Below are 23412 nucleotides of genomic sequence, written 5' to 3'. Positions count from 1 at the left end.
AAGTGTATTTAATCAATTTATGGAAAATCACATATACCTTTGAGTTATAAAGCTGCCTATATAAATATTTAATATTCCAAGTAACCACTGAGGTGCAAACATTTCTCTGTGTGATCTGCCAACTTCCCTTTCTGCTGTTTATTTTGAAGCACTGTGTGTTTTCCCTGAGCCAATTCCGCCTAAAGTGACTGCTGACATTGCGTAAATGCTTATCAGTAGGAGTTTTATGTTGGAAGAGATAACTATCAGCATACAGAGAAGGAGTTTAATTACAAGCGTTTGGGAAAGTAGGGGGAGTTGATGATAGCTGCTTTTTTTGTCTAGCGATTCAAAAGTAAACAGGTAAATGCTGGATGAACGCGTACCGTACGCGGCGAAATACTGCAAAATGGATGGTTTGTGTGTGAAAAGCGTGGCCTGGAGTCATTTAGTACGGCAGCTTTCATAGGGGCCTTAGACACCGTAGGATGCAGCTGAGTACTTGGAAAACCGAAAGCTGAAGGAGGACCCAGGCTAAGCCCACAGGTCACTTCTGCAGTTGTTTTACCAGCTTTACGTGTGTTCCTCTCCACCACGGGGGATGCCGCGGTGGGCAAGGGATTTATCTCTGACGTGAGCAACAGCTTGGTCAGGTGGGCTCTAAATCTGCTGTTTCCAAGTGTTATTTTGGGGGTTTCTCCTGCTATTATTGGGCCCAGGTTCATTCACAAAATCACATTTTTCAGTTCTCCGCGTTGACTATCTAGTCATTTCAACTAATCTTGATTTGCTCAAACTCCACTGACGAGGTTGCTTTGCAACTACTTAGTAAAAAAACCCCGAACCCCAGCCTTATAAAAATGCAGGTAATTCAGGTAAAAATTGGGAATCCCTCTAACCGAGGAATCTTTTCCTGTTGCAGGTATCTGCGAGAACAGTTTGGACGGTCTGGTGTTTGAATCGCTGATCCCAAAGCCTATACTGCAGCGTTATGTCTCTCTCCTGATGGAACACAGGCGGATTATCTTGTCTGGCCCCAGCGGCACTGGGAAAACGTACCTAGCAAACCGTCTGTCTGAGTATATGGTCCTTAGAGAGGGCAGGGAGTTGGCCGATGGCATTATTGCAACCTTCAACGTGGACCATAAATCCAGTAAGGTGAGGACACAGAACTCATCCTCGCGCAATTCGTGCTACCGTATATCGAAACTGAGACTCCTCGTTTTTGAATCCATCAAAAGCTGATTTTAAACTTACCTTTCTTTTTAAAGCATTATGTTCATCCTGAAGGGAATAATATTGAAGGTTTTCAGAACTGCAGATTCACCCGATTAGGGGCCTGAAATAGCAGGCTTCCAGGTGTATATTTAAACACCTAAAGGTGTCATGATTTTCAAGTGGTTAGGAGCCTGAGAATTGCCCAGGAAGTTAAAACACCTGCATAAAATTCCCAGCAACTTAAGCAATCCCTATTGCAGGTGGGCATTTTTCCAAAAACCCTCAAATGCATCTCTAGGCTGTCAAGAGTTTCTGCAGCTGCAAGTATCAGCAGTTGTAATCTGCGTATGCTGCGTTTGAAGTGACTGTTGTCCAGACACATTCCTGTGCCGGTAAGGCAGGTCACTGCTTTTTTATGTGCTGCTGATTTTGCTGAATATACCTCCAGTGAACGTCTAGATTAAAGAAAGGAGGAAAAAAAAAAGGAAAAAAAAAAAAAAAAGTTGTATGTTTGATGGCCCTAGGGAGATTTTCCTGAAGCTCATCCTTCTTTCACAGCATCACTGAAGGCATCTGAATTTGGGCTCTGCTGAGAGATGCTTTATTCCAGCTTAATTTTATCAGCTGTATTTTGATAGAAGCACAGTTGCAAGAAGAGATAACAAACCTAGCTGGAATGCAAAGTTTGGTTTGATATACAGAGAGTTGAACAAGTTCCCAAAAAGAAATTAAAATACGTTTCAGACCTCCGAGTGTCAGATTAGGACAGCGCGAATGAAAAAACACAAACCAAACGGCAAAATCTTAGCCCCCTTTAAGGCCTTATCTCACACAGGATTTCTGATATAGCCTTTGAATCTTCAGCATAACCTAGAAAAGAGAAGGAAAACCATATTCTTCTGTTTTCTTATGGAAAATGTGTGCATTTGTAAGATGGCAGGCTCTTTTGCTTTAGGTCACAAAGGCAGTAGCTTATTCATCTTCACTGGATTTTAAAGGCATATGATGAAAATTCTCTTTTTCTTTCTTTTCTTTTCTTTTCTTTATATGTGCTTCGCAGGAACTCCGCCAATACCTGTCCAACCTAGCAGACCAGTGTAACAGTGAAAATAATGCTGTGGATATGCCTCTTGTAATCATTTTGGATAATTTGCATCACGTTAGCTCCCTAGGAGAGATCTTTAATGGACTCCTAAACTGCAAGTACCACAAATGGTAAAGAAATAATATCAGAACACACTCCAGATTTCAGTACTGCAGTCAGACCACTGCCGTTGCAAAATGTGATCGCAAAACCGAACTGGAGATTAATTTGGTAGAGTGGACCGAGATGGCCAGACCACCCACATTATGGAAAGCACTGCAGAGGTTTTTTTCTTCATAAAATGATCAATTCCTCTGAAATCAGTAATAAAAAAGTAGTAGAGGGTTTGGGTAATTCGCATTCATTTCATGGAATGGAGCTTCAATACTAAAGCCCCATTTTTAGTGAACGATCCTGCTTTGAGATTTCTGTTTCGCTTTCAGAATTTGATGTGCTCAGAAGTCAGGTTCTCAGTCGAGAATCTGGTTATAAGTAACTACAAAACACTTCCTTGACAAAAGAGGTTTGAATAACCTTTTCTAATGTTGAGATCTTACTAAAAAGTTGTTTCTCAAAACTTCCAAGTTTTATTTACTTGATTTTTTTTTTTTTAATAGTCCGTATATTATTGGCACGATGAACCAAGCCACCTCCTCAACACCTAATCTTCAACTTCACCATAATTTCAGGTACTGTTTATTCATGTTTCTCGTTTATGTTTGTGAGCTGGCAAAGCAGTAATGGCTACTGAGTCATCTGAAATTGTTCTTATCAGCTGTAACAGCAAACTAAAAGAGAAATACCATTCGCTGGTAGTTGCTGCCCTAACATGTGCAGCTTTGTTATGATGCTGTTATTAAAGTAACTGCGGTTCACAAAACTTTTCCTTTTCGGAGGAATGTTAAGATATTTGATTCTCTAACAAATTTTAAATAAGGTAGTAGGCAAAGCAGATACTGAACGAGAAATAAGCTGAAACAATACACAATACAAACTGTTTCATCTAGGGAACTTATGATTCCAAAATAATTTTTGCTAAGAAACATATGTGACTGGGATAGCCCGTTTTGATCATGATGATAATCTAGAAATCATAAGAGAAATTTAGTCCAGAATAGTTACGTTCAGTAGCATGAAAGAGAAATAATGGACATTTCTGCTGCTCTGCCATAGATGGGTGCTATGTGCTAACCACACTGAGCCGGTCAAAGGCTTTCTTGGCCGTTTCTTGAGAAGAAAACTAATTGAAACAGAGATCAGCGGCAGGATGAGAAATGCAGAACTGGTTAAAATTATTGATTGGATTCCCAAGGTCTGGCAACATCTGAACAAATTCTTGGAGGCTCACAGCTCCTCTGATGTTACTATTGGTAAGTGCCCAGGCATATGTAAATATATGTATTTTATTTCCTTATATATCAGGTGCGTCTGTGTACATTTCCTTGTGCTACATCAGCTAAAAAAGTTTTCTTTAAAGCCCCACTTTTAGATGCCAGTGTACTCTCAGGCAAACTGTACAAGAAGTTTCTAAACTTTTTTTTTTTTTTTTTTCCCCTAAGAGAAAAGGACTTTTTTCTAAGTCCTGGATACAAACTGTGTTATAAGATCTGGTTAATTGTTCTCACCTTGAAGGCTATAGTTTTTCAAGTAGATTGAGAAGATTTTCGACCTCAGGAAGAGCAGTTCACCAGATAGCAACTTAGGTTCTCTCATCCTCAGCTTCTTTCTCCAGGGAGCTGGAAGTTTTTGTTTGATCCTATTTTTGATGCATATCATGATTGTGATTTGAGTGTAATATCTGAATTTCCCTTTCCAGGTCCACGGCTCTTCCTCTCCTGTCCGATAGACGTAGATGGTTCTAGAGTTTGGTTTACTGACTTGTGGAACTACTCCATCATCCCATATCTTCTGGAGGCAGTTAGAGAAGGGCTACAGGTGAGCAGGCAAAAGTGAAAAACCATAGGTCTTGAATGGTATCTATTCAAAAGACAACCCAGCACTGGACAAACCTGAATAACGGCAACATTTTCTGTGGACAGAACTTTGCACGCTGAATACCTGCACGTCTGTGAAAATGTAGCCTAAGTTGTCACTTATTTCAGGCAGAATTATTCTCTTCACTGTGCGAACCATTTTGAAATAGGGAGTGGATGCACCAAAAGTCCAAATCATTTTTTTGAAAAGTGTTTAGATGCCAAAATACTGGTTTTTTCAATGGGGGGAGTTAGACACCCAAGTATCTTCACTAATCTGTTCCAGAAGCACACCTGAAAATTGTACGGTGCATGTGAAGAACGTGTTTGTCGTCATTAAGTTGTTAATGGATTTTCCTTTGTAAATCAAATCTTTCAACAGAGGAGGAACAAAGCTGTGTATGGAGAGAAACGTATTAATGAGAGAAACATATTAATGAGGGACAGGATCAGTATCAGTGACATTTTGATTACTTCTCAGTCTACAGGATGAATTTTTTAGCAGAGTCCTTCATAATTCTTTCAGAGGCCATAGTGAAATCAGCATTGATTGCCAGTACTTAGTAACTGATTCATACTCTAGCAATTTGGATAGTTTTATGCATTGCCACGCAATTCTTAGTGTTTGTACGACTATAAAGCTTGTTGGAATCAGGAGGAGGGCTCCACAGAGGATTGCTATTGACTTGCCATGGAACTATGGAAAAAAATGACCTTTTTTTATTCTTCAGTCCTCTGTTCACAAAATAAGCATGGCAGCATGTAGTTTAGAAGACAATTTTGGAGGCGGCGTAATCAAATATCAGTAAATTCTGGACATTGCATACATGCAAGTAATTATTTTTGGTACAGCTTTTTCTGTGAGAAAGCTCTCCCTGAATTTTGGTAACATGAAGAGCCAGGATAGGTGGGGGAACCTGAAGCTTTCCCATTGCAGCATCTGTTAGCAGATGGCTGATTTTCAAGTCACTTTTTTTTCCATAGAGCTAAAACCGAGATCACACCTACAGAAATAAGAAGGTGGATCACAGTGAGAGTCTGGAAGATTAGAAAAGGGCTAAAGGTAGAGGGAGAGTAGGAAATTATGGCAATGCGTTGGGAGCTTGTGGTTTGGTAAGAGGACAAATGCCATTTTGAGGGCATAACCTATAATTAGATCAGATAAAAGGAGGAAGAAGGTAGTACTTCTGTACGTAGAAGGACTCATTAGAAAGATAAAAATGTGGAAAGGGTTCAGAAAAGAGCAATAGGTATTGAGATACAGGAAGCGTTATTCAATGAAAGATATGAGAAGCTCAAACTATTCAGTTTATTCAAGAGGAAGCCAAAATATTGCTTGGTCTATGGGAGTCTTCTGCTTTAGGCTTGCAAGGAGAAAAAGTCTAGTGGTTGTTTAACAAGTCTGGACTAGAAAAATTCAAACTATAAGCAAGACACAGCTTGTTATTAGTAAGAACAATTAACAGTTATGAAATTTTACATAGAGAAGTAATAGGTTCTTCATCACATATGTCTCTGTGTCTGAAGTCTTTCCGAAACATGAAATAACTGCAAGTGTGAGCTCCATGGGGAGCCAGGTGTGTTGCAGAATGCTTCCTTCATGGTTGTGAACAACAGTTCTCCATTCTGCTACTGCTTAGGGCTTGCCGTCGCAGTGTTTGTCAGGGTGCCTCGCCATTAACATATGTAAAAACAAAAGCGTGAAAGACTTCTCTTGGAAAATACTGGAGGTTTGTTTTGATTTACTTGTTTGTTACGTTTCTTTTCTATGCGGTACCCTTTCTGTATTAGAGGTTCAGCTCTCATCTGCATGGAGTACTCTGCAGAGAACGGAGAAGTCATGAAAATGCACCAGCCTGTGTACTTGAAGAAGTATTAAAAAAAAATAAAAGCGGGGCGGGGACATGGACTTTACATTGTCCAGTTAACAACCACCTTGGGTTTCGTTTGCTATCTATACAGCAGAGATTTATAGATGTTAACAGAGAGAAGACAACCCCGGCATAGAAAAGTCAGCTTTTACTAACGGCTTCTCACAAATCTATGAAATACATTAATTCTTCAACAAGTTTTGGTTAAAATTTGTGCAAACTATGTTTGCCATTGGAAATCTGTCGGTGCCTAGAGGCTTCATTTTCTTTGGGATGATTGTGATGGGCTCTTAGAGATGAGGAACATGATGGGGCCTAAAGTACGACACACATAGAGGGGCTTTGCTAGAAATAGAACAGCAGACCCGTTTTACATAAAACTTCCTGTAAAGGAAAGTAATGGGAGCCAATAATCTTTTTGACCTAAAACAAGTGTAAAGATTTCATGTGACTTTGTTTCCTCCTGGAAAGGAGAAAACTGATACAGTGATTCTCAGGCTCCTTGTACTGTGTTTTGAAGCTCTCCTACTGGCTGACGAGTAGGTTTGGAAAGCACGGACAAATTAGTAACAGAAATGAAGACAAAGAACAACAATTCATAAAACCATCTTTTTGCTTGCTTGTTTTGCCTTCTATATCTGCATCTTTCCTTAGGTTATTTGAATGACTTGCGTTCCAAGTGTAAGGCTTTCAGTTTCTGACTTTGTGCTGCAGATTCTGTATCCACTTCAGTCTCATTTCCCCAAATTCCACTAATTCATTTCCATTGAAATAATTTCTCAATTTAGTCTAGAATTTCTCTTTTGTCGAGTCTGTGGCTAAGAATGAGACTTCAGTACTCGAAGAGTAGCCAGAGTTGTGCTAATTAACAAGGTAATGCTAGAAATGTGTGTGTCATTTGGGGCTATTTTCTGTCCCCCACACCCACAAAGGCTCCTCCGAGAGCACATCTTCTCTCACGAAATTGCCTGCCAGAAAGGAAGGGTGGACTGCTGATTTCACTCTGATCTCTGTGGATCTAAACTGAGCTATTTTTATATTTCTGTTTCTCATTTGGAGAACTATTTTGGGTCAAAGACAAGCGAGCCAAATGGATCCTTACAATAATTGCTCCCATTGGAGCTGAGGTTTTTTGTTCTTCAAAACAGGGATGTGAAAATTAGAGGGTTACGTAAAACCCCAGTTCTTCCTGCTTGGTGTATCGATACAGAATGCAGCACCAGCAAAAAAAAAAGGACCCAGAGTCCCTGTGGGTTCCTGCCACCGTCACTCTTACTCCAGTCATTCCTCTTTGGTGCTTTGGGAAGCAACCCGTTCCATCCTTGCCCCCGTAATTGCTCCCTAGAAAACGTGCGTGTGAAAGGGATGGACGGAACTGGTTGCCGTGGAAGGGAATAGCGAGTTAGTCGTCCAGTGTCTCATCTGCCAAAGATACGTGATTTCCTATATCGAAATGGGAATTTTTCTTACTAGCTGATTTCCAGAAGCGAGCTAGGATCCACACAGACCTTCTGGGTAGCAAAGATGGGAAAAAATATAAAATCCTCTCCACTTAGCAACTGACGTGTATTGCTGTAAATTCGAGCACGAGATTAAAATAGGAGATCTGGTTTATCACAGCTTGGAGACGTTATGCTGGGAAAATAATCTAATAGAGCTCAAGGAATGACCGAGTATTTGGGTTGTGGGAGAGGCTTTAAGATTTTAAGTTTAAGATTGCCTAGCACCATCTGCTGGGCACCTCTGCTCCGCCCTGGGACTCGCTCCGTTCTGCTTCAGAATAAAGCAGATCTTGGTATTCAGAGCCATTTAATACTTTGCGTGTGCAAAAAATAAAACCAAAAAAAAGAAAAACAAGACAAAATAGCGGTGAGGAAAGCGAGATAGTTATAGATCTGTCGGCGAGCTGATGAATTTCTTTTAGACCACTGCTTTTCCCCTGTGTGTCGTGCAGGAGAGTTCTCCGAGTTCAAAATGCAGGGAATGAACTCCAGTTGCTGAAGGACATTTAGGCTGAGGTTTATAAAGCAGAAGTAAAAGTTATCGAGTGGCTTCAAGTTGTAGTTATGCTTTTGAAAGTCATGTGGCATTAAAATTAATTTATTGTCTAATGAAGGCAATGTTAACTAAATACAACAAGAAGAATACGTTGGGATTCAGTAACACAGTCTGTTCAAAACAGAAAAAGGTTTTGAAATGGAGCTTGCTTACTTGAAATAGCAACGTGACCACAGACAAATCCTGCTGGCGCTTTTTTCTTGGTTGAATACAAAGAAATTCCCCTGACTTGAAAACCTTTTGCTATGACATCCGTCGTTACTGCCTGATGACAGGTCTCCCGTTTCCTCCTACGCGTTCCACGGATGGCGGTTTCACGACGACGGCAAACGTCGATAAGGCAGGCAGCTGCTGGCGCGATCCGGCTGTCGACACCGAGGGCCTCTTTTGTGTATTGACTTTGTTTAAGTTAACTTTATTAAGCGAGGTTATTTTCAGGTCTCCCTTTCTTCAACTGGTGCCAAGAGAAGGGCACTGCAGTCTCAGAGGAGGTGGTCAGCCTCTTCCAAATCCGTTGCCATCAAAAATAGGTAAAACTTTGTATGTGATTAGGGTAAGGGATATCTCGCTTGGTTGTGTTCAGCCCTGCTTGCAAGTGTCTTCTGCCACCCAAGGCTCCTGGCACGTTCATTTTGGTTAGGGAACGGTAGGCTAATAGAACGTTTTACCTGTTTTTATGCGTTTCCAGTTGTACGGGAGGAGAGCGCCCTGGGAGGATCCTGCCAAATGGGTGATGGACACGTACCCCTGGGCGGCCACCCCCCAGCACCACGAGTGGCCTCCTCTGCTGCAGCTGCGACCCGAAGACGTGGGCTTTGACGGCTACTCGATGTCCCGGGAAGGCTCGACCAGCAAACAAGTCCCAGTGAGTGATGCCGAAGGAGATCCTTTGGTAAGCTGTCATTTTGGAAACAGCAGAACCGCTTCCTTTCCCTTGTTTCTAGGGATCAGAAGCAGGAATTAAAAGAGTAAAGGACAGCTGGGTGTTTTCGAACGAGAAGGCAGCGTTTCAGGGGGAGTCGTCAAGTCAGCTCGGGGAACGCATTCGCACAGAAAGCCCGTACGGTTTTGCAAGAAACAGCGGCAGAAGCTTTTCGGATTCATTTGTTGAGGATATTTTGAGGATTTGTTTTTTGAGGAGTGACTGAGGATGTGTGTAATAAACTTAATTTCTACACTGCGGAATTAAATACGTGATCTTGTTACACGTACTTGAATAACACAGCGGAACCGTTTCATTTAGCTTGTTTTGCCACAATCGCAAAATAGGCTTGTTGCTTTACTTCAGGTGGCTTTTAGAGCTGTATTCTTGACGCCAGATGAAAATTGAGATTTTGCAAGAATACCTGAACTGGTAGTCTCCATGACTAGTGTCTGATTTATGAATCAGAAATTCCACACAATCATATAGGGGAGATGCCAACCCGTATAGAATGTATAAACCGAGCTTGAAGGCAACACTAAATACGCATTTTCTTGCAATGGGAAACGGTTGCCGAAGCTGCTGTGCAAACTGCGTGCCCTGAAGCTGTTCTGTTGGAGGTGTAGGTTTTTCTGTACAGCTGGGAGTATAGATTGCATGTTACAGATTTTACATGCTCATATATACCTATGCAAATATCAAGCTAGATATTAGGACGTTTGGATTTGCCTCTTTTGACTGATCTGTCCGTATTTCCATGGGTCAGAGGAAGGCAGGGGCAGGATGCTTGCAGAATCCTATCGAGTACGGCTGTGGACTAGTCCCTTCAGTCTTCTCATTTTCACCTTTACTGGAAAAGCATACTTTTTATGACTAACCGGCACGCTACTATACTATGATTTACAGTTAATATCCCAGTGAATATCTTAATGTTAATTAGTATCTTGATATTAATTACCCCGCATGTTTCTTCCTTTCCTTTGTTACCCACTGCCAAAGTGAATGCCACTGTAGCTTTCGTTTGGAGCTGGTACTCTTCCTACCTGAGGCTACAAATAATTGTGAACTTCTGTGCCTTTGCAGATGAACATGCTCATGAGACTGCAAGAAGCAGCCAACTACTCGAGTCCCCAGAGTTACGACAGTGACTCTAACAGCAACAGCCATCATGACGACATCCTCGATTCGTCTCTGGAGTCGACGCTGTGATCTTTCTCGGATAGAAAGAGGTCGTCTCCGTTATTGCTCTCCCACTCGGCAAGAACCCTGATCACAGACTCCTGAAAAGAACACGTTCCTGGGCTGGGCTGGGATCTCAGTATTAGAGCTGCAAGAACAACAAGACACTTGGAGTCAGTCTTGAACCTGGGTGCAGGCAACCCAAGCAACCTTTGTATTGTTTTTCTTTTTGATGATGATGAGAACTGCACTATTCCTTTGTTTTCTTCTGTTTAGTTGCTGTAAGCTCTCATGCCTAAGATCCTGAAGATGTTAAAAATAATCATCATGACTAAAAGTTGAAGGGGCGGGCGGGGGAACTTCACAGCTATGAAGCAAACAGCTTTGTGCCATGTACTGTCCGGAAGGAGAGGGGAGAGGAAAATTTTGCCTATGCTGCTTCTGACCAAACACATTTAGGTGAGGGCTGGACTTTTACCAATCAGCTTTGCGGATTAAACGCAGCTTCATATAGTTCTGGTGCTATAACAATATCGTTTGCCTTGGTAGTAATACTCAATAAAGGCAAAGCTGCAAAACAGGGAAGTTTGAATAAATATTAAAAAAAAAGAGAAAAGAAAAAAAAAAAGAAAAGAAAAAGCGCTGCTCTCCTTGCCAGTCTGAGACCTTGGCTTTCTTTCATTGTGTGTTTATAAAGATATATATATAAATAGGAATATATAAAAATATATATACAGTCTGAACAAATCAGGTTTTTTCAAACACTGTGTAACAATCAATCCTACGACGAGTGAAAGGTCGGGTAGCCCTTTGCTAGTCAGGGCCTGATTCTCTTCCCACTTTCATCCACGTGACCAACTCGGTTGACTTCAGCGGCGTTACACCCAATTTATTTACACTGAGGAGAGCGAGTTTCCCTCCTTTGCAGAAGTCAGCGAAAGGGCCGTGCCCCGTGAAGTCCTTCAGCTCCAAAGGACCTTCGGCAGCGCGCAGGCGTTGCGAGCCCTGTACGCGGAGGTGAGCTACACCCCTGGAAAGGGATTAATCGGACTTTTGGTTTTTAATTCTTGCCATGAAATGTTACAGCCATTTTCTAAAAACTTGGGGTTTTGTTCAGAGGTTTCGTTCCAATCAGCACAACCGTAAATGGGTTAATTAAAACTCAGCTCTGTGACAGTTCCAGTGCTACTCTAGTGACAACATTTACTTCCGCGACTTTTGTTTTTAATTGGAAAAAAAATAAAGTAGTATTTTAGCAGTATTCAGGTCTGGAAAAAAAAAGGAGGGAAGGTACTGCATCTTTTAAGTTTAGCTGGGCCATGCTTTTGAGTTTTGGCAGAGCTGTGAACCTGGTTTTATTTCTCCTCCTCTCCGAACGCACACACGTACACTATCAGTGTTAAGGCTTGTACTTCTGTTGGGGAACAAGAACACCTCCCAAAGAATCGCACTTTCCTTTGTACGGCAGCAAATGCTTACACCACCGTCACCACAACGTCGGCTGTACCTCAGCAAAAACATCACTCCTCAATATTGATTTGTACTAGCCTTTCCAGCTGTCTTTTGGTGCTGACTTTTAAAGCGATGCCTTATTTTGTACTAATTGTGTTTGATTAAATTAGTGCTGTATATTATGGAATTTTATTTAAAGAAACAGGGCTAAAGTCATCTCTTGGAATATCATAAGTTGCTGTGAATATTGTTTGTATGAGATACTAGAATTTGTTTAAATGTGACAAAAAAGGAGGGAAATGAGATAACTTTTCAGGTTCATATCAATCTGCAGCTAATAAATCACTGAAGAGCTGTTTTATACATGCAGGAGAAAAAAAAAGCTTTTCAACTATAATAAATGCCATCATGAATAAATTACAGGAATATGCTGGGTTTTCAATGTACAGAAAGAAAACTTAACTGCAAACACTTTTTTAAGAGCTTGTGGGTTTAAAGTAATAGAGCAGACAAGTTCATGCTTCTGTGACTCAGCTTGAGAGGATCGTTTTATTATACCTCATGACTTTCTGTAATATAACTGTACTTTGTCTTACTGAGCTGGTCTTGAATCTGCTCCTGTTACAACTTTTAAGTGCTGATGACTTTTTTTTTTTTTTTTTTTTAAGAAAAATATTGTAAAAGAAAAATTTAAATATTTTAATGATGGGGGGAAGAGCTTGGTGTTGTTACTGTTTTAACCTTATGAACTCTGTTTCATTATTTCACTGAATGAAATACCAAGGGTTACTCAGCTAATGTTCCTAATCCAGCTCTTGGTACTGTAAAAAAATGGGATAAATCTGTATGGAATCAAATACATAGCATGCTGATGACGAGTTTGAGAGAGGTTAATTTTTCCAGTAGTCTTGACAATTCTGCTTCCCAGCACTGACTTTACCTGCTACTACTGTGAATTTTGGTACCTTATCCCCCAACTGAATCCATGCAGATAGAGCATGTGCCTGTTAAAAAAAAATTTAAAAAAATTTAAAAAAAAAACCAACAAAAAACACAAACATAAAACAGTTGCAGGGCTAGGGCTTTAAATGGACTTAATATCCTAGAAAATGTCTCAGTTAACCTTTAACTGAGTGATATAAGACATGTTTAAAATGGTGTTTTATTTGTGGGAAACGGGGTATTATTTTTTTTTTCTCATTTTTAATCCTGTGCTTAAGCTCAGGAAGGAATTTCTGTTATCTTTTTTTTTTTATTATTGACACTAGCTTGGATTACAGTGAGAGGCAATTTTGAGTAGGCTAGTCGTTCTAAGCATCACAATATTCAGTGTCTTTTCTGAAACTTTCGGGAAGCAGGGTTACCTGTTGTGCACACGTCTTAGTTTTTATCAAGACTTTTCATAGGTTAAGTCTTTCTTTAAGTGACTTTGTTCTCCTTTAAGGCTTATTCAAAACACTTCCTTTTTCTTTTTTTTTTTTTTTTGCCTTTTTTTCCTTGCAAAGTTGGCTTGTTTAAAAAAAAAAATCAACAAGAAAGAAATGCAAGATTCTATGCAACATTCATGTTGAGTTATAAATTGAAAGTATAAACCATTTTCTTTCCTTCAGAACTGCCAAGAATGATACAGGCCATAAATGAGATGTGGTTTGTTTGGGGAAGGGGAGGGAGGGGGTTGGTTAACCTTTTTGTACATTTTGAAAGAAGCAAACTGATATTTCATTGTTGATGCTTAACTTCGATATTATGTGTATGAAATCTTGTCTAAATGTGGCAATTTTCTTTCGAGGAAAAAAAAATAGAAAAAACAAAGCAAAAAAATCTTTCTTTGTCGATATTAAATGGAAGGTTGCTGTTTTGATCTAGTCGTTTCCAGTGGAACAGTTTATGAAATATGTTCTATAAGATGTACATTTTTTCATTGTAACATAGAAATGTAAATATTTGATTAAAAGTGCTGCATTTTGATGAATTTTTTCTAGCCATTTTTAAAGAGAAAAACTAGGAATTGAGTATTTTGTGTACGTTTATGATGTTTTCCATTTGCTCCTCTCCCTATTTAATTTTCAGTTCTCATTTAGGATTGGAATTTGTGAATGGTCTGTTTGAGATCATGCCTCCCCTTTCTCACTCTCCCGTTTCTCCCCCTTCCCCGCCCCCTGTGTCATGGAGAATAAAGCTGATGATTGTACCAGTCTTAAATTATTCATGATTCAATAAAATTGATGCTTATTTATTCAGATTTGTGGCTTCTCAGAACTTTTTGTCCCTTCTTAGTCAACATTTTCTATTTTTACTTGAAGACTGTGGGGTTCGCTTCTTGTTTTTATTGGCTTCTTGTAAGTACTTGAGAAAAGATGCCAACAGCCCTTACCCACATCCAGGAGGAAATTTAGCAGAGGGACTACACCAATACGATTCTCTCCCATAGCTAGTATTGGCACAGAATATCCATCGAGATCTGCTCAAAGCAAGACCAGTCCGTCCATTTAGAGTGTCTCTGCATAAAGCTCAAAGTCAGTCAATACGTGGCCAGCAGGCTGGGCAAATCCTGGTACCAGCTTCCGTTTCCAGAGAAGTCCCTGTGGGTCACAAGGGATGTGTTAGGCTTATTCTGAACACGCTTTGCCCAGTGAACTTCTTAGAATGGGTCGGGTGGGAAGGGACCTTCAGAGGTCATCTAGTCCAACCCTGCGATGAGCAGGGACGTCTTCAACCAGATCAGGTCACTCAAAGCCCCGTCCGACCTGACCTTGAATGTTTCCAGGGATGGGGCATGCGCAACCTCTCTGGGCAACCTACGCGTTCCACACATCGTTACAATTTCCTCTTCACCCAGCTGATAGAGACACTATGATTACACAGTAATAAATTTATGTTGGTCAGGAAAAACATGTAGGGATCTATTCTCCTCCTTTCTTTCAAATAAACACTTTAACTTGGCAGAGGGAGTACTCTCTTTTCAGAAAGGATAAATCTAAAACCCTCTGCACTGAAAGTGTAAGGGATAATACTCAACCGTACTAATTTTTTTCCTGGAGACTATTTTCTATTCATATTTCTGCTTTGTTGATGGTTCCTTTTAGTTATCTTGTCTTCTGCTGTCTGATTTGAACTACTGAAGTTGGTAGGACAGTTTCACCTGTACCAAAGAAAAAGTTTTGAAAGAGAAATTCTGCTGAAAATTGATGATCTGCATTCAGGTTAGTTTCATCTAAAATACTCTTCACTTGTCTTCTAATAACGCAGCAGAGCAAACTCGGAGTAACTCGGAGCTGATCTTCTCTAATGTGGGCTTCATCTGTCCCTCCGCAGCAGTCCTCCAGGGCCAGAATAGTTTTGGACATGCTCGAGCAGATTTTTCGATGTTCTGTAAAATTCCTTTGATTCACAGAACTGCGTGGTTTTGAATTGGCCCTGGAAAACGCTCCAGCCCTGATTTTGGACAATGTTTGAATCAATACTGGACTGGCACCAAAATGCTTAGTATCTCTCAGGAGCTCTTCTTCCCTTTCTTTCCTTTTTTTGCTGCCCCATCCCTTCCCTGTGTTCTTGTTCACTTGCACACTGTCTTGTACACTCATCTTCACTTTTTTTTTTTTTTTTTCCTTTACCTCATCTTCTCTTTAACCTTTATTGCCCTGCTTTTCTGTTTCCAACATCCTACTCCTTTCTTACTTTATATCCTTTCTGGATCCACTTCAACATTTCTCAGTGCCGTAGGATCGGTGCCGACTTCCTTTCTGCAATGGAAAGGGAAATTCCCTGGAGTCATTTTAAGAACTCACTCTGCAGCCTGTCACATGTACTTACACCCTTTGCTTTCCACTGACCTGCTCCACTGGTATCTTGAAGTAGTCGCCTCAAGAAGCGGTGAGGCAATACCTCCTGAAACCCTTCAGGCTCCCATCCTCTCCTCCGCACTTTCTGTGCCCGGCCTCATTTTACCACCCCGATGACGTTGGCGATCCTGATCTTCATCTCTTAGGTGATAACCGAGGGCTCGTGGTACGGAAACACCTACTCTTTGTTGGTTTCTAGCTTTTAATATGGACAATCGGTCTCGTTTTTTCAGCTCCACAGTTTATAGCCCCCCTCAGCACAGAGAGGACCCATGTGAGGTTGCTTTTCACGGCACGCGTTTGCAGTGTGTCGGCAGGAGAGGAGCAGCTGCGCGTGGACTCTATAAGCCCACAGTCATTCCTGTCCCTTCCTCGTTTATCAGGAGAAGACTTTGGCGGGGGTAGAGCAGAGCACAGCAGCTGAGGACAACTCTCATCTCTGCCAACGGCAGCGGGACCGACTGTAGGCAAATACTTCCCCATCGACATCTCCGTTTGCTTAGTCACACAAAGAAATCCCTGTTCCTCTCTCCTTCCTTGCTCAGAGAATCACCAAATGGATTGGGTTGGAAGGGACATTTAAAGCTCAACTGTTCCAGCCCTCCTGCAACGAGCAGGGACATCTTCAACTAGATCAGGTTGCTCAGACACGCATGATTTGATTTGCTCCTTTGCTGGTGTGTTGGGTTTGTGTAGCGGGGAGGCTACAGGGGTGCTGGCTTCTGTGAGAAGCTGCTGGAAGCTTCCCCCATCGGCCCAGGCCGAGCCCATCAGCGATGGTGGTAGTGCCCTACAGATAACGTACTTAAGAAAGGGAGAAGTTGCTGCGGAACGGAAACTTCAGCCAGAAGAGAGGAGTGAGAATACATGAAAGAAACAACACTGTAGACCCCCAGGTGAGTGCAGAAGGAGGGCAGGAGATGCTCCAGGCGCCGGAGCAGAGATTCCCCTGCAGCCCTGGGGAAGACCCTGGTGAGGCAGGCTGTCCCCCTGCAGCTCAGGGAGCTCCACGGGGGAGCAGATCTCCACCTGCAGCCCGGGAACAGAGGACCCCACGCCGGAGCAGGGGGATGCCCGAAGGAGGCTGTGACCCCGTGGGAAGCCCGCGCTGGAGCAGGCTCCTGGCAGGACCTGCGGCCCCGTGGGGAGAGGAGCCCAGGCTGGAGCAGGTTTGCTGGCAGGACTCGTGACCCCGTGGGGGACCCACGCTGGAGCAGGCTGCACCTGAAGGACTGCAGCCCGGGGAAGGGACCCACGCTAGAGAAGTTCGTGGAGAACTGCAGCCCGTGGGAAGGACCCACGTAGAAGTTCATGAAGGACTGTCTCCCGTGGGAGGGACCCCATACTGGAGCAGGGGAAGAGTGTGAGGAGTCTCCTGCCCCTGAGGGGGAAGGAGCGGCAGAGACAAGGTGTGATGAACTGACCCCAAACCCCATTCCCTGTTCCCCTGTGCTGCTGTGGGGGGAGGAGGTGGAGAAAATCGGGAGTAGAGTTGTGCCCAGGAAGAAGGGAGGGGTGGGGGAAGATGTTTTCAAGATTTGGAGGTTTATTTCTTATTACGCTGCTCTGATTTGATTGGTAATAAATGAAGCTAATTTCTCCAAGTCGAGTCGGTTTTACCCATGACCATAATGGGTGAGTGATCTCTCCCTGTCCTTGTCTCAACCCACGAGCCTTTCGTTATATTTTCTCTCCCCATCCCACTGGGCGGGGAGAGGAGTGAGCGAGCGGCCGCGTGGTGCTTAGTTGCAGGCTGGGCCCAAACCACAACAGCTGGACCCGCAAGGAGACCAAGTAAGTTACAAGGGATGGAGCCCATGCTCTGGCTAAGCATGGGTAATTCCTCCTCCTGCTCCTGTAAGAAGTTCACCCGTGTGGGACTGGGCAATTAGGAGGTCTGAAGGACCTTAGTATGAGATGGGATCCACAGGCAGATAGGAAGAGTTTGTGCTTCCAGTGAGATCTTGCAGTAATCCTGACTGAAGGACTATTGTACATCAAGGAGCTGGTGATCCACCTAACAGTTAACCCAACCCAGGCCTGTGCTTTGCTGTGCTGCCCTACACTCCAAGAACAGCCTGGCCTTCAGACCTGTGTTGTGCTGCACAAATCCCTTGTCCGTAGGATAAACCCAGCCAGCCCATTCCAACCGAGGCGCCTGCAGGCAGCTCCTGCTGGGTACTGGGGATTAAGCCACCCCTGCATCCTTGCCTTTATCTACCCATGCAGCAAGAAGTTCTCATGAGTACATCCTTCCTGTCTGACAGCAGAAATGATGAATAGAGTTGTTTTCTTGTAAGAAAAAAAATCCTATAACAGCTCCAATAACCACTCATATGGATGGGGTGTGACTAGCATGGTGTGTGTAGATTGGATGCTAACACCACTCGGGGTTCCCACCATCTAAAGGGACACAAGATTCCCTCCGCTATTCTCATCTTACAGCATTAGCTGTAATAAATCGCACTTTGATACCGCACTGAGGCCGAGTGCCTTTCTTACCGGGATCATAATGAACCAGCACCACCCAGTGTAAAACAGATGTTAGGACACAAAGCCCAAACCCAGTGAGGGAGGAACAACCTCATAAGCTCAGGTCTGTGCGAGCCACTAAACCTCATCCACAACAGTATTTCTGGCAACGTAATTCCACCATTTTCAGCTTATCGCTCTCTGCCTGGCCCCCCATCAGTCTTGACTATTAAATGAATCTATTTCTGCACAGTGGTGCACAAGTCATCTTCTTCCTGCTGCAGATGCCGGACATGCCAACTAGGACCAGCACATTGCTAGATTTACTGCTCGCAACCCAGTAAAACTTGTAGCCTTGGATATAGCGATCGTCACATTGTGAAGTTTAAGATCCTGCTACGCACACTGAAGACCAGCAGTAGGATAAAGACCTTGGATTTCAGAAGGGCCAACTTCAGTATGCTCAGAGCTCAGCTGTGAGATAGTCCATGGGAAGCATCCGTGGAGGGAAAAGGAGCTTGTGAATGCTGGGAGTTACTCAAGAACAGCCTCCTGGAAGCACAAGAACAGCCCAGCCCCTACAACGGGAAAGGGAGAAGGCAGAACAAGAGACCACCGTGGCTTAGCAATGAGCTTTTTGGGTGTGCTTAAAAACAACAAAAAAAGACATACTGGCTACGGGAAGGTGGCCGAACACCCATCAAGGACTACAAGAACCTTGCTGGGGCATGCAGAGCTGTAGTCAGGCTCAGCTAGAACTGAAATTGGCCAAAGATGTCAAGAACAACAAGAGCAGGCTCTTCAGCTACGTGGGCAGTAAGCAGAAGCGGAGGGAAGGCATAGGTCCGTTGCTAAACAGAGCAGGGAAACTAGTTACAAGCAATGCTGACCAGGTAGAGGTTCTCAAGACTGTCTTTGCCTCTGTCTTCACTGGTGTAGCTGACTCCAGATCACAGCCTCAAGTAGCTGCAACAACACCCATGTCGACCCAGCAGTAGTGGAGGGAGGGCTGGTCTGCATCCTCTTGCAAGGACTCAACCCACATAAATCTGTGGGCCCAGGCAGAATCCAACCCAGGGTGTTAAGAGAAGTGGCTGACATCATCGTCACAAGGCCACTGTCTATAATATTTGAAAAGGTGTGGAGATCGGGGGATATCCCTGACAACTGGAAGAGGGCAAACGTTGAATCCATCTACAGGAAGGGCATTTGAGCCCCATGCACTTCTGGCACACTAGTGAAGGCGTTCCAGGTACTAGACCAGCTGAAATCAAAGCAAATCAAGAAAACAGATCAGTTTTCTGCTCTTCAAACTGGTCCCTTCAGGCCCAGCTATGTGCCAATGCGTGTGCATGGATTGGGGAGAAGAGGAAACACAACCAGGAGTGAGACTCTGCCTTGTTCCTCTTGACAACGGTAGAGCCCGTAGCTGTTGTGTCAAACTCTACCTTAAACTTCCCTGGCAAAGATTTTTAAATGCCATCGGTGTTTTGGGGGACTGAACTTGAGTATCGTCAAAGAAGTCTGGTTTTCCTTAGGATGGGGATTTAGCACTGGTGGGGGTTTAATCTTTCACGAGCCTCAGGGTGCCCTGGTTGCTTCTGGAAACGATGGCCTTGCATCCTGGGCTCTATTTCTTTAAGATGATTGTAACGTTCAAACTTTCCTGGAGGACAGGTGTTCTTCAAAAGAGGCAATTTAATTTTTTTTTCTTTTTTTTTTTTTTGGGGGGGGGGGGGGGGGGGGGCTCAGCTGTGGCATTCTCAAGCTCTGCAGTACTGAGATGCGGGGTGGCTGATGAGAAGTTTTTTGTTTACTGTTGTTAGGAAAGACAGTATTTCATACAGATGGGATATACGTGCTTTCCCGCATCTGGTGTTAATATCTTGTGACTTATTAGATGATTTCTACATGTATGGATAAGTCTTTTTTTTTTCAATGGGCATAGAGGAATTTTGGCACAGTGCTCCCTATATGGGGCTGTGCAGGAGGCTCCTTTTCTTCTCTGCCCCGGCTGTGGCACAGGTGAAAATACTTCCAGCTCCCTGATTAGTGCAGGGTGCTGGTTGAGCACCCTTTCAGCCAGGGAGGGGGACCGGAGGGGCACAGCAGGGTCCTATGCATCCCAGGCACACTCCGGAGCTGCTGGTGGAGGATGCTGCTGTACAGCTCTGCAGGTAACAACGGCACAGATTCCCTGAGAAAATTATTTATTTTCTTTTCTTCCCCTGTGCACAAGCCACTCTCCCACGCTGGGGGAGATCAGAGTTACAGCAGGCACAGATGTTGAACCAGCTGGTTTCTTAAGGGATAAAATAATTGAGAATTTGCTGCCCTGAGCTCATGGTCACCAAAGATAAATCCCCGTCTGTGCTTTTTCCCGTCCCCCAGTGTCAGATATTTCCATCCTGGCTGTGAGAAGGCAGACTAGACATACAAGCCCTCTCTGGGCCGCTGGGTCTTTAAAAACAGCACTTTAATATCATAAAACAGCAGTTGTTATGGGAGTGCATGATATACGGGTTTACTTTGTACCAGAATTTCAAAAACTGTGGATGCTACTAGTGAATATGGAAATCTTTCCATCTCCCCAGAGGCAGGAAAGGCTTCTTCTTGTCACCTTTCCTCCTTTCCCAAAGCATACAGAGAGCTGCATTTAAAAAATAAATAAATAAATAAATAAATGAATTCCAGGGCCAGCAGTTTTGCATTAGCCTCACCAAGATTAGCTAGTTTTGGGGAATAGGGGGAGGTGGCCTCTGACAGTCTTTATATTAACAGCAAATTAAGAAACATTTTGCTCTTACAAATACACCCAAGCTGAACTCCCAGTGTCCTGCACAGCAGGAACAAACCCAATTGTCATCAGGTCCTCCTAAAGCAATGGGAATCTCTCCACATTTGATGTAAGCAAGTAAGTTAATGCCTCTGACATAAGACCTCAGAAAGGGTAGCGACTTCTGCAGGACCTCTCTTGGCACAGCTGTCCCGCATGAGCCATCACATCCTAGTTGTGAACTCTGGCTTCACCAACCAGGGTATAAAATGGAAGCATTGGAAAGGGAAACTCTTTTTCTGCAAGCCACAGATGGAGTCTGGCAGTTGTTGGTAAGTAAAAAAAAAAAAAAAAGCAGCTCTTTAATTTCATATTAAGGTATCCCTGAATCTCAAATGGTTGTGCTTGGTGGTCATACAATGTTCTTTGTGCTACAAAAAGAAGTTCCTCAAAAGGAGAAAAAAAAATAATTAACGAATGTCACATTTCAGGTAAGGGTTGCCTGTTAAGTGGCAATTCCAGGTTATTTTTCCTTTAGTAAGGCTATTTGTCTAGCAGAATAAGATGTACTAGCACTCATGCTGAAAGAAGTAGTCTGAAATAATTATTTTTGCTAACATTACAAGCGCAGGCAAGCTGTAAAGAGCAGAGGGTGTAAGATGATTAGTAGCTTCTGTTGAACACTGAATCAGGAGGGATTATGTATAAGTGATACCTATTCTTGTTTTGAACATGTTCTTTTTTTTGAGTATTGTGGTATATGTGATGGTATCTGTGGTCTCTAGAGTAGCTTATGTATTTTACAAGAAAATATGTGGTTTGAATTAGATCTGGTTTTATAAGTTACTTAACTGTGGTCTTATGCTTATTGGACTAGTAAAATTTAAGTTATAAATAATTGTCATGGGGTGCTCTACCACTTAAAGGGTCAATAGATGAATAACAGTACAGTCTCTTTTATATATGCTGTTGATGATGCATGTAACAGCCCTTGTATCCGATCCTGGATGAGCACTCGGGTAGTTTGTGCCAGTTACTGTTTAATGTGCATTTGTGTGATGTTTTGGGTATGCCTGGGAGATGTGCTGTTTTTCTGGAAAAGCTTTTTTTTTTTTTTTTTAAAACAAAACCAAACCCTTATGCTACTTCCCTGTGTTTTGTGGGATAAATACTCTATGTGCCTTACCCAGTCTCTGCCCCGTCTCAGGTGTATGTTATCAATTGCTAATGGCTGTAAGGTGTCAGAAGGTGATTAAACTGATGATGTGTCCAATCACCTAATTGGAAAGTGGTTAAAGACCTGGAAAAGGCTTCCTAGAGGGGTGCTGGCTGTCCCATGCCTGGCAGTGTTTAGGAGGCTTTTGGACAATGCCCTTAAATACTATGCTTTAATTTTTGGTCAGCCCAGAAGCGGTCAGGCAGTTGGACGAAATGACTGTTGTAGGTCCCTTCCAACCAGAATCATTCCCTTCTCCCTTTTGTGCTTTTCCTTGTGGCTGTGGCAGCGTAATGAATCGGAGCACACAGGGATAGTGCGTTCAGGCGGTGCCTGCTGCATTTTTTTTCTTTTGCTTTGGCGTGTTGTGAGTGGTGGGCATTAGTCGGAGTCTGTGGAAGAGAAAATAAGCAAACTTTGTAATGAAATCTCTGTTTCAGCAAATCTGATACCCATATGCAAGGGGGAAAACATTGACGTTTCTGTAGTGTGTATTTGTATGTAAAAACATGCGCAGGCAGTTCTGGATTTGCCTTGCTTTATAGAACTGATCCTTGACTGGACTTAAGGCTGAGGAGTTCTTTTAAGCCTATCTCTTCCATTCTGTTTCTCTACCCCATAAAATATTCTAATCACGTGCTCCCAGCTTACAAACTGTAGTATTTTTCTTAGCAGGGTGATGCAGGGCAAGTGTCCACACCCTGACCAACCTGGGCAATAACTGAAGGCAGGAGGAGAGCCAGAAGGGCTTTAGGGGGGAGCACAGGGTAACACCAGCAGAAATTAAATTGCGTTTGAATGCCAGGAGGGAGAACCTGTATTCATTTTAACTGCAGAAAATCTTTAATCCTTTGCTCGAGTTTCTCCCTAGGTAAGAGGCAGGTAGATATTCTTGTGAGGTTATTTAATTTGAAGCTGATAAGTTCTTATTGAGTCACTCCACTGTTGACAAAAGGTAGTTTTCTTTTCTTTCCCTGTTTGGCCCTGGACACAACCTACAACAACCTGTAAACCAGAACCGAGTATTACTACATGATCAAACTTGGAAACCTACTGTTCTTTTATTTGACAATCATTCACTTTATTATATATACATATTTAAAGTCTGTACATGGTAAAATACAAAATAAAAGCGTTTCTTTATAAGTTACAAAATTAAACAGCTACATTTGTCTGTAGTTTAGCCGTCATTTAATTAAAAAAAGAGAGAAACCTTGTTGAGCCATTGCTATATTCATTCACAATAACCTTGGTATAAAACATCCATACAGAGTAAGTGTACAAAATAGTGTACAGTTCATATAAGCTGTGCAAAGACAGCAAAGTTCAGTCAAAAATCAAAGAGGCGTATCCACTTTCCTCTGTCCACA

The 23412-nt window shown here is 42.7% G+C and overlaps 1 protein-coding gene across 4 annotated transcripts in view; it reads left to right on the top strand.

Annotated features, from left to right (window-relative positions):
- NAV2 (neuron navigator 2) overlaps window positions 1-13187 on the top strand; it is a 231546-nt gene extending 218359 nt beyond the window's left edge. For all 4 annotated transcript variants that reach the window (XM_049820690.1, XM_049820689.1, XM_049820688.1 and 1 more), the window contains 7 exons: window positions 902-1137; window positions 2258-2412; window positions 2899-2970; window positions 3455-3651; window positions 4098-4216; window positions 8872-9075; window positions 10189-13187. In XM_049820690.1, coding sequence (XP_049676647.1) covers window positions 902-1137; window positions 2258-2412; window positions 2899-2970; window positions 3455-3651; window positions 4098-4216; window positions 8872-9075; window positions 10189-10314 — 1109 coding nt within the window. In that variant the 3' untranslated portion in view covers window positions 10315-13187. The remainder of the gene's footprint in view (window positions 1-901; window positions 1138-2257; window positions 2413-2898; window positions 2971-3454; window positions 3652-4097; window positions 4217-8871; window positions 9076-10188) is intronic.
- The last annotated feature ends 10225 nt before the right edge of the window (window positions 13188-23412 follow it).

The sequence above is a fragment of the Accipiter gentilis genome, chromosome 17, assembly GCF_929443795.1.
Source record: "Accipiter gentilis chromosome 17, bAccGen1.1, whole genome shotgun sequence".
In the NCBI taxonomy this organism is placed as follows: Eukaryota; Metazoa; Chordata; class Aves; order Accipitriformes; family Accipitridae; genus Astur; species Astur gentilis.
This window is presented reverse-complemented; position numbering and strand designations above follow the sequence as displayed.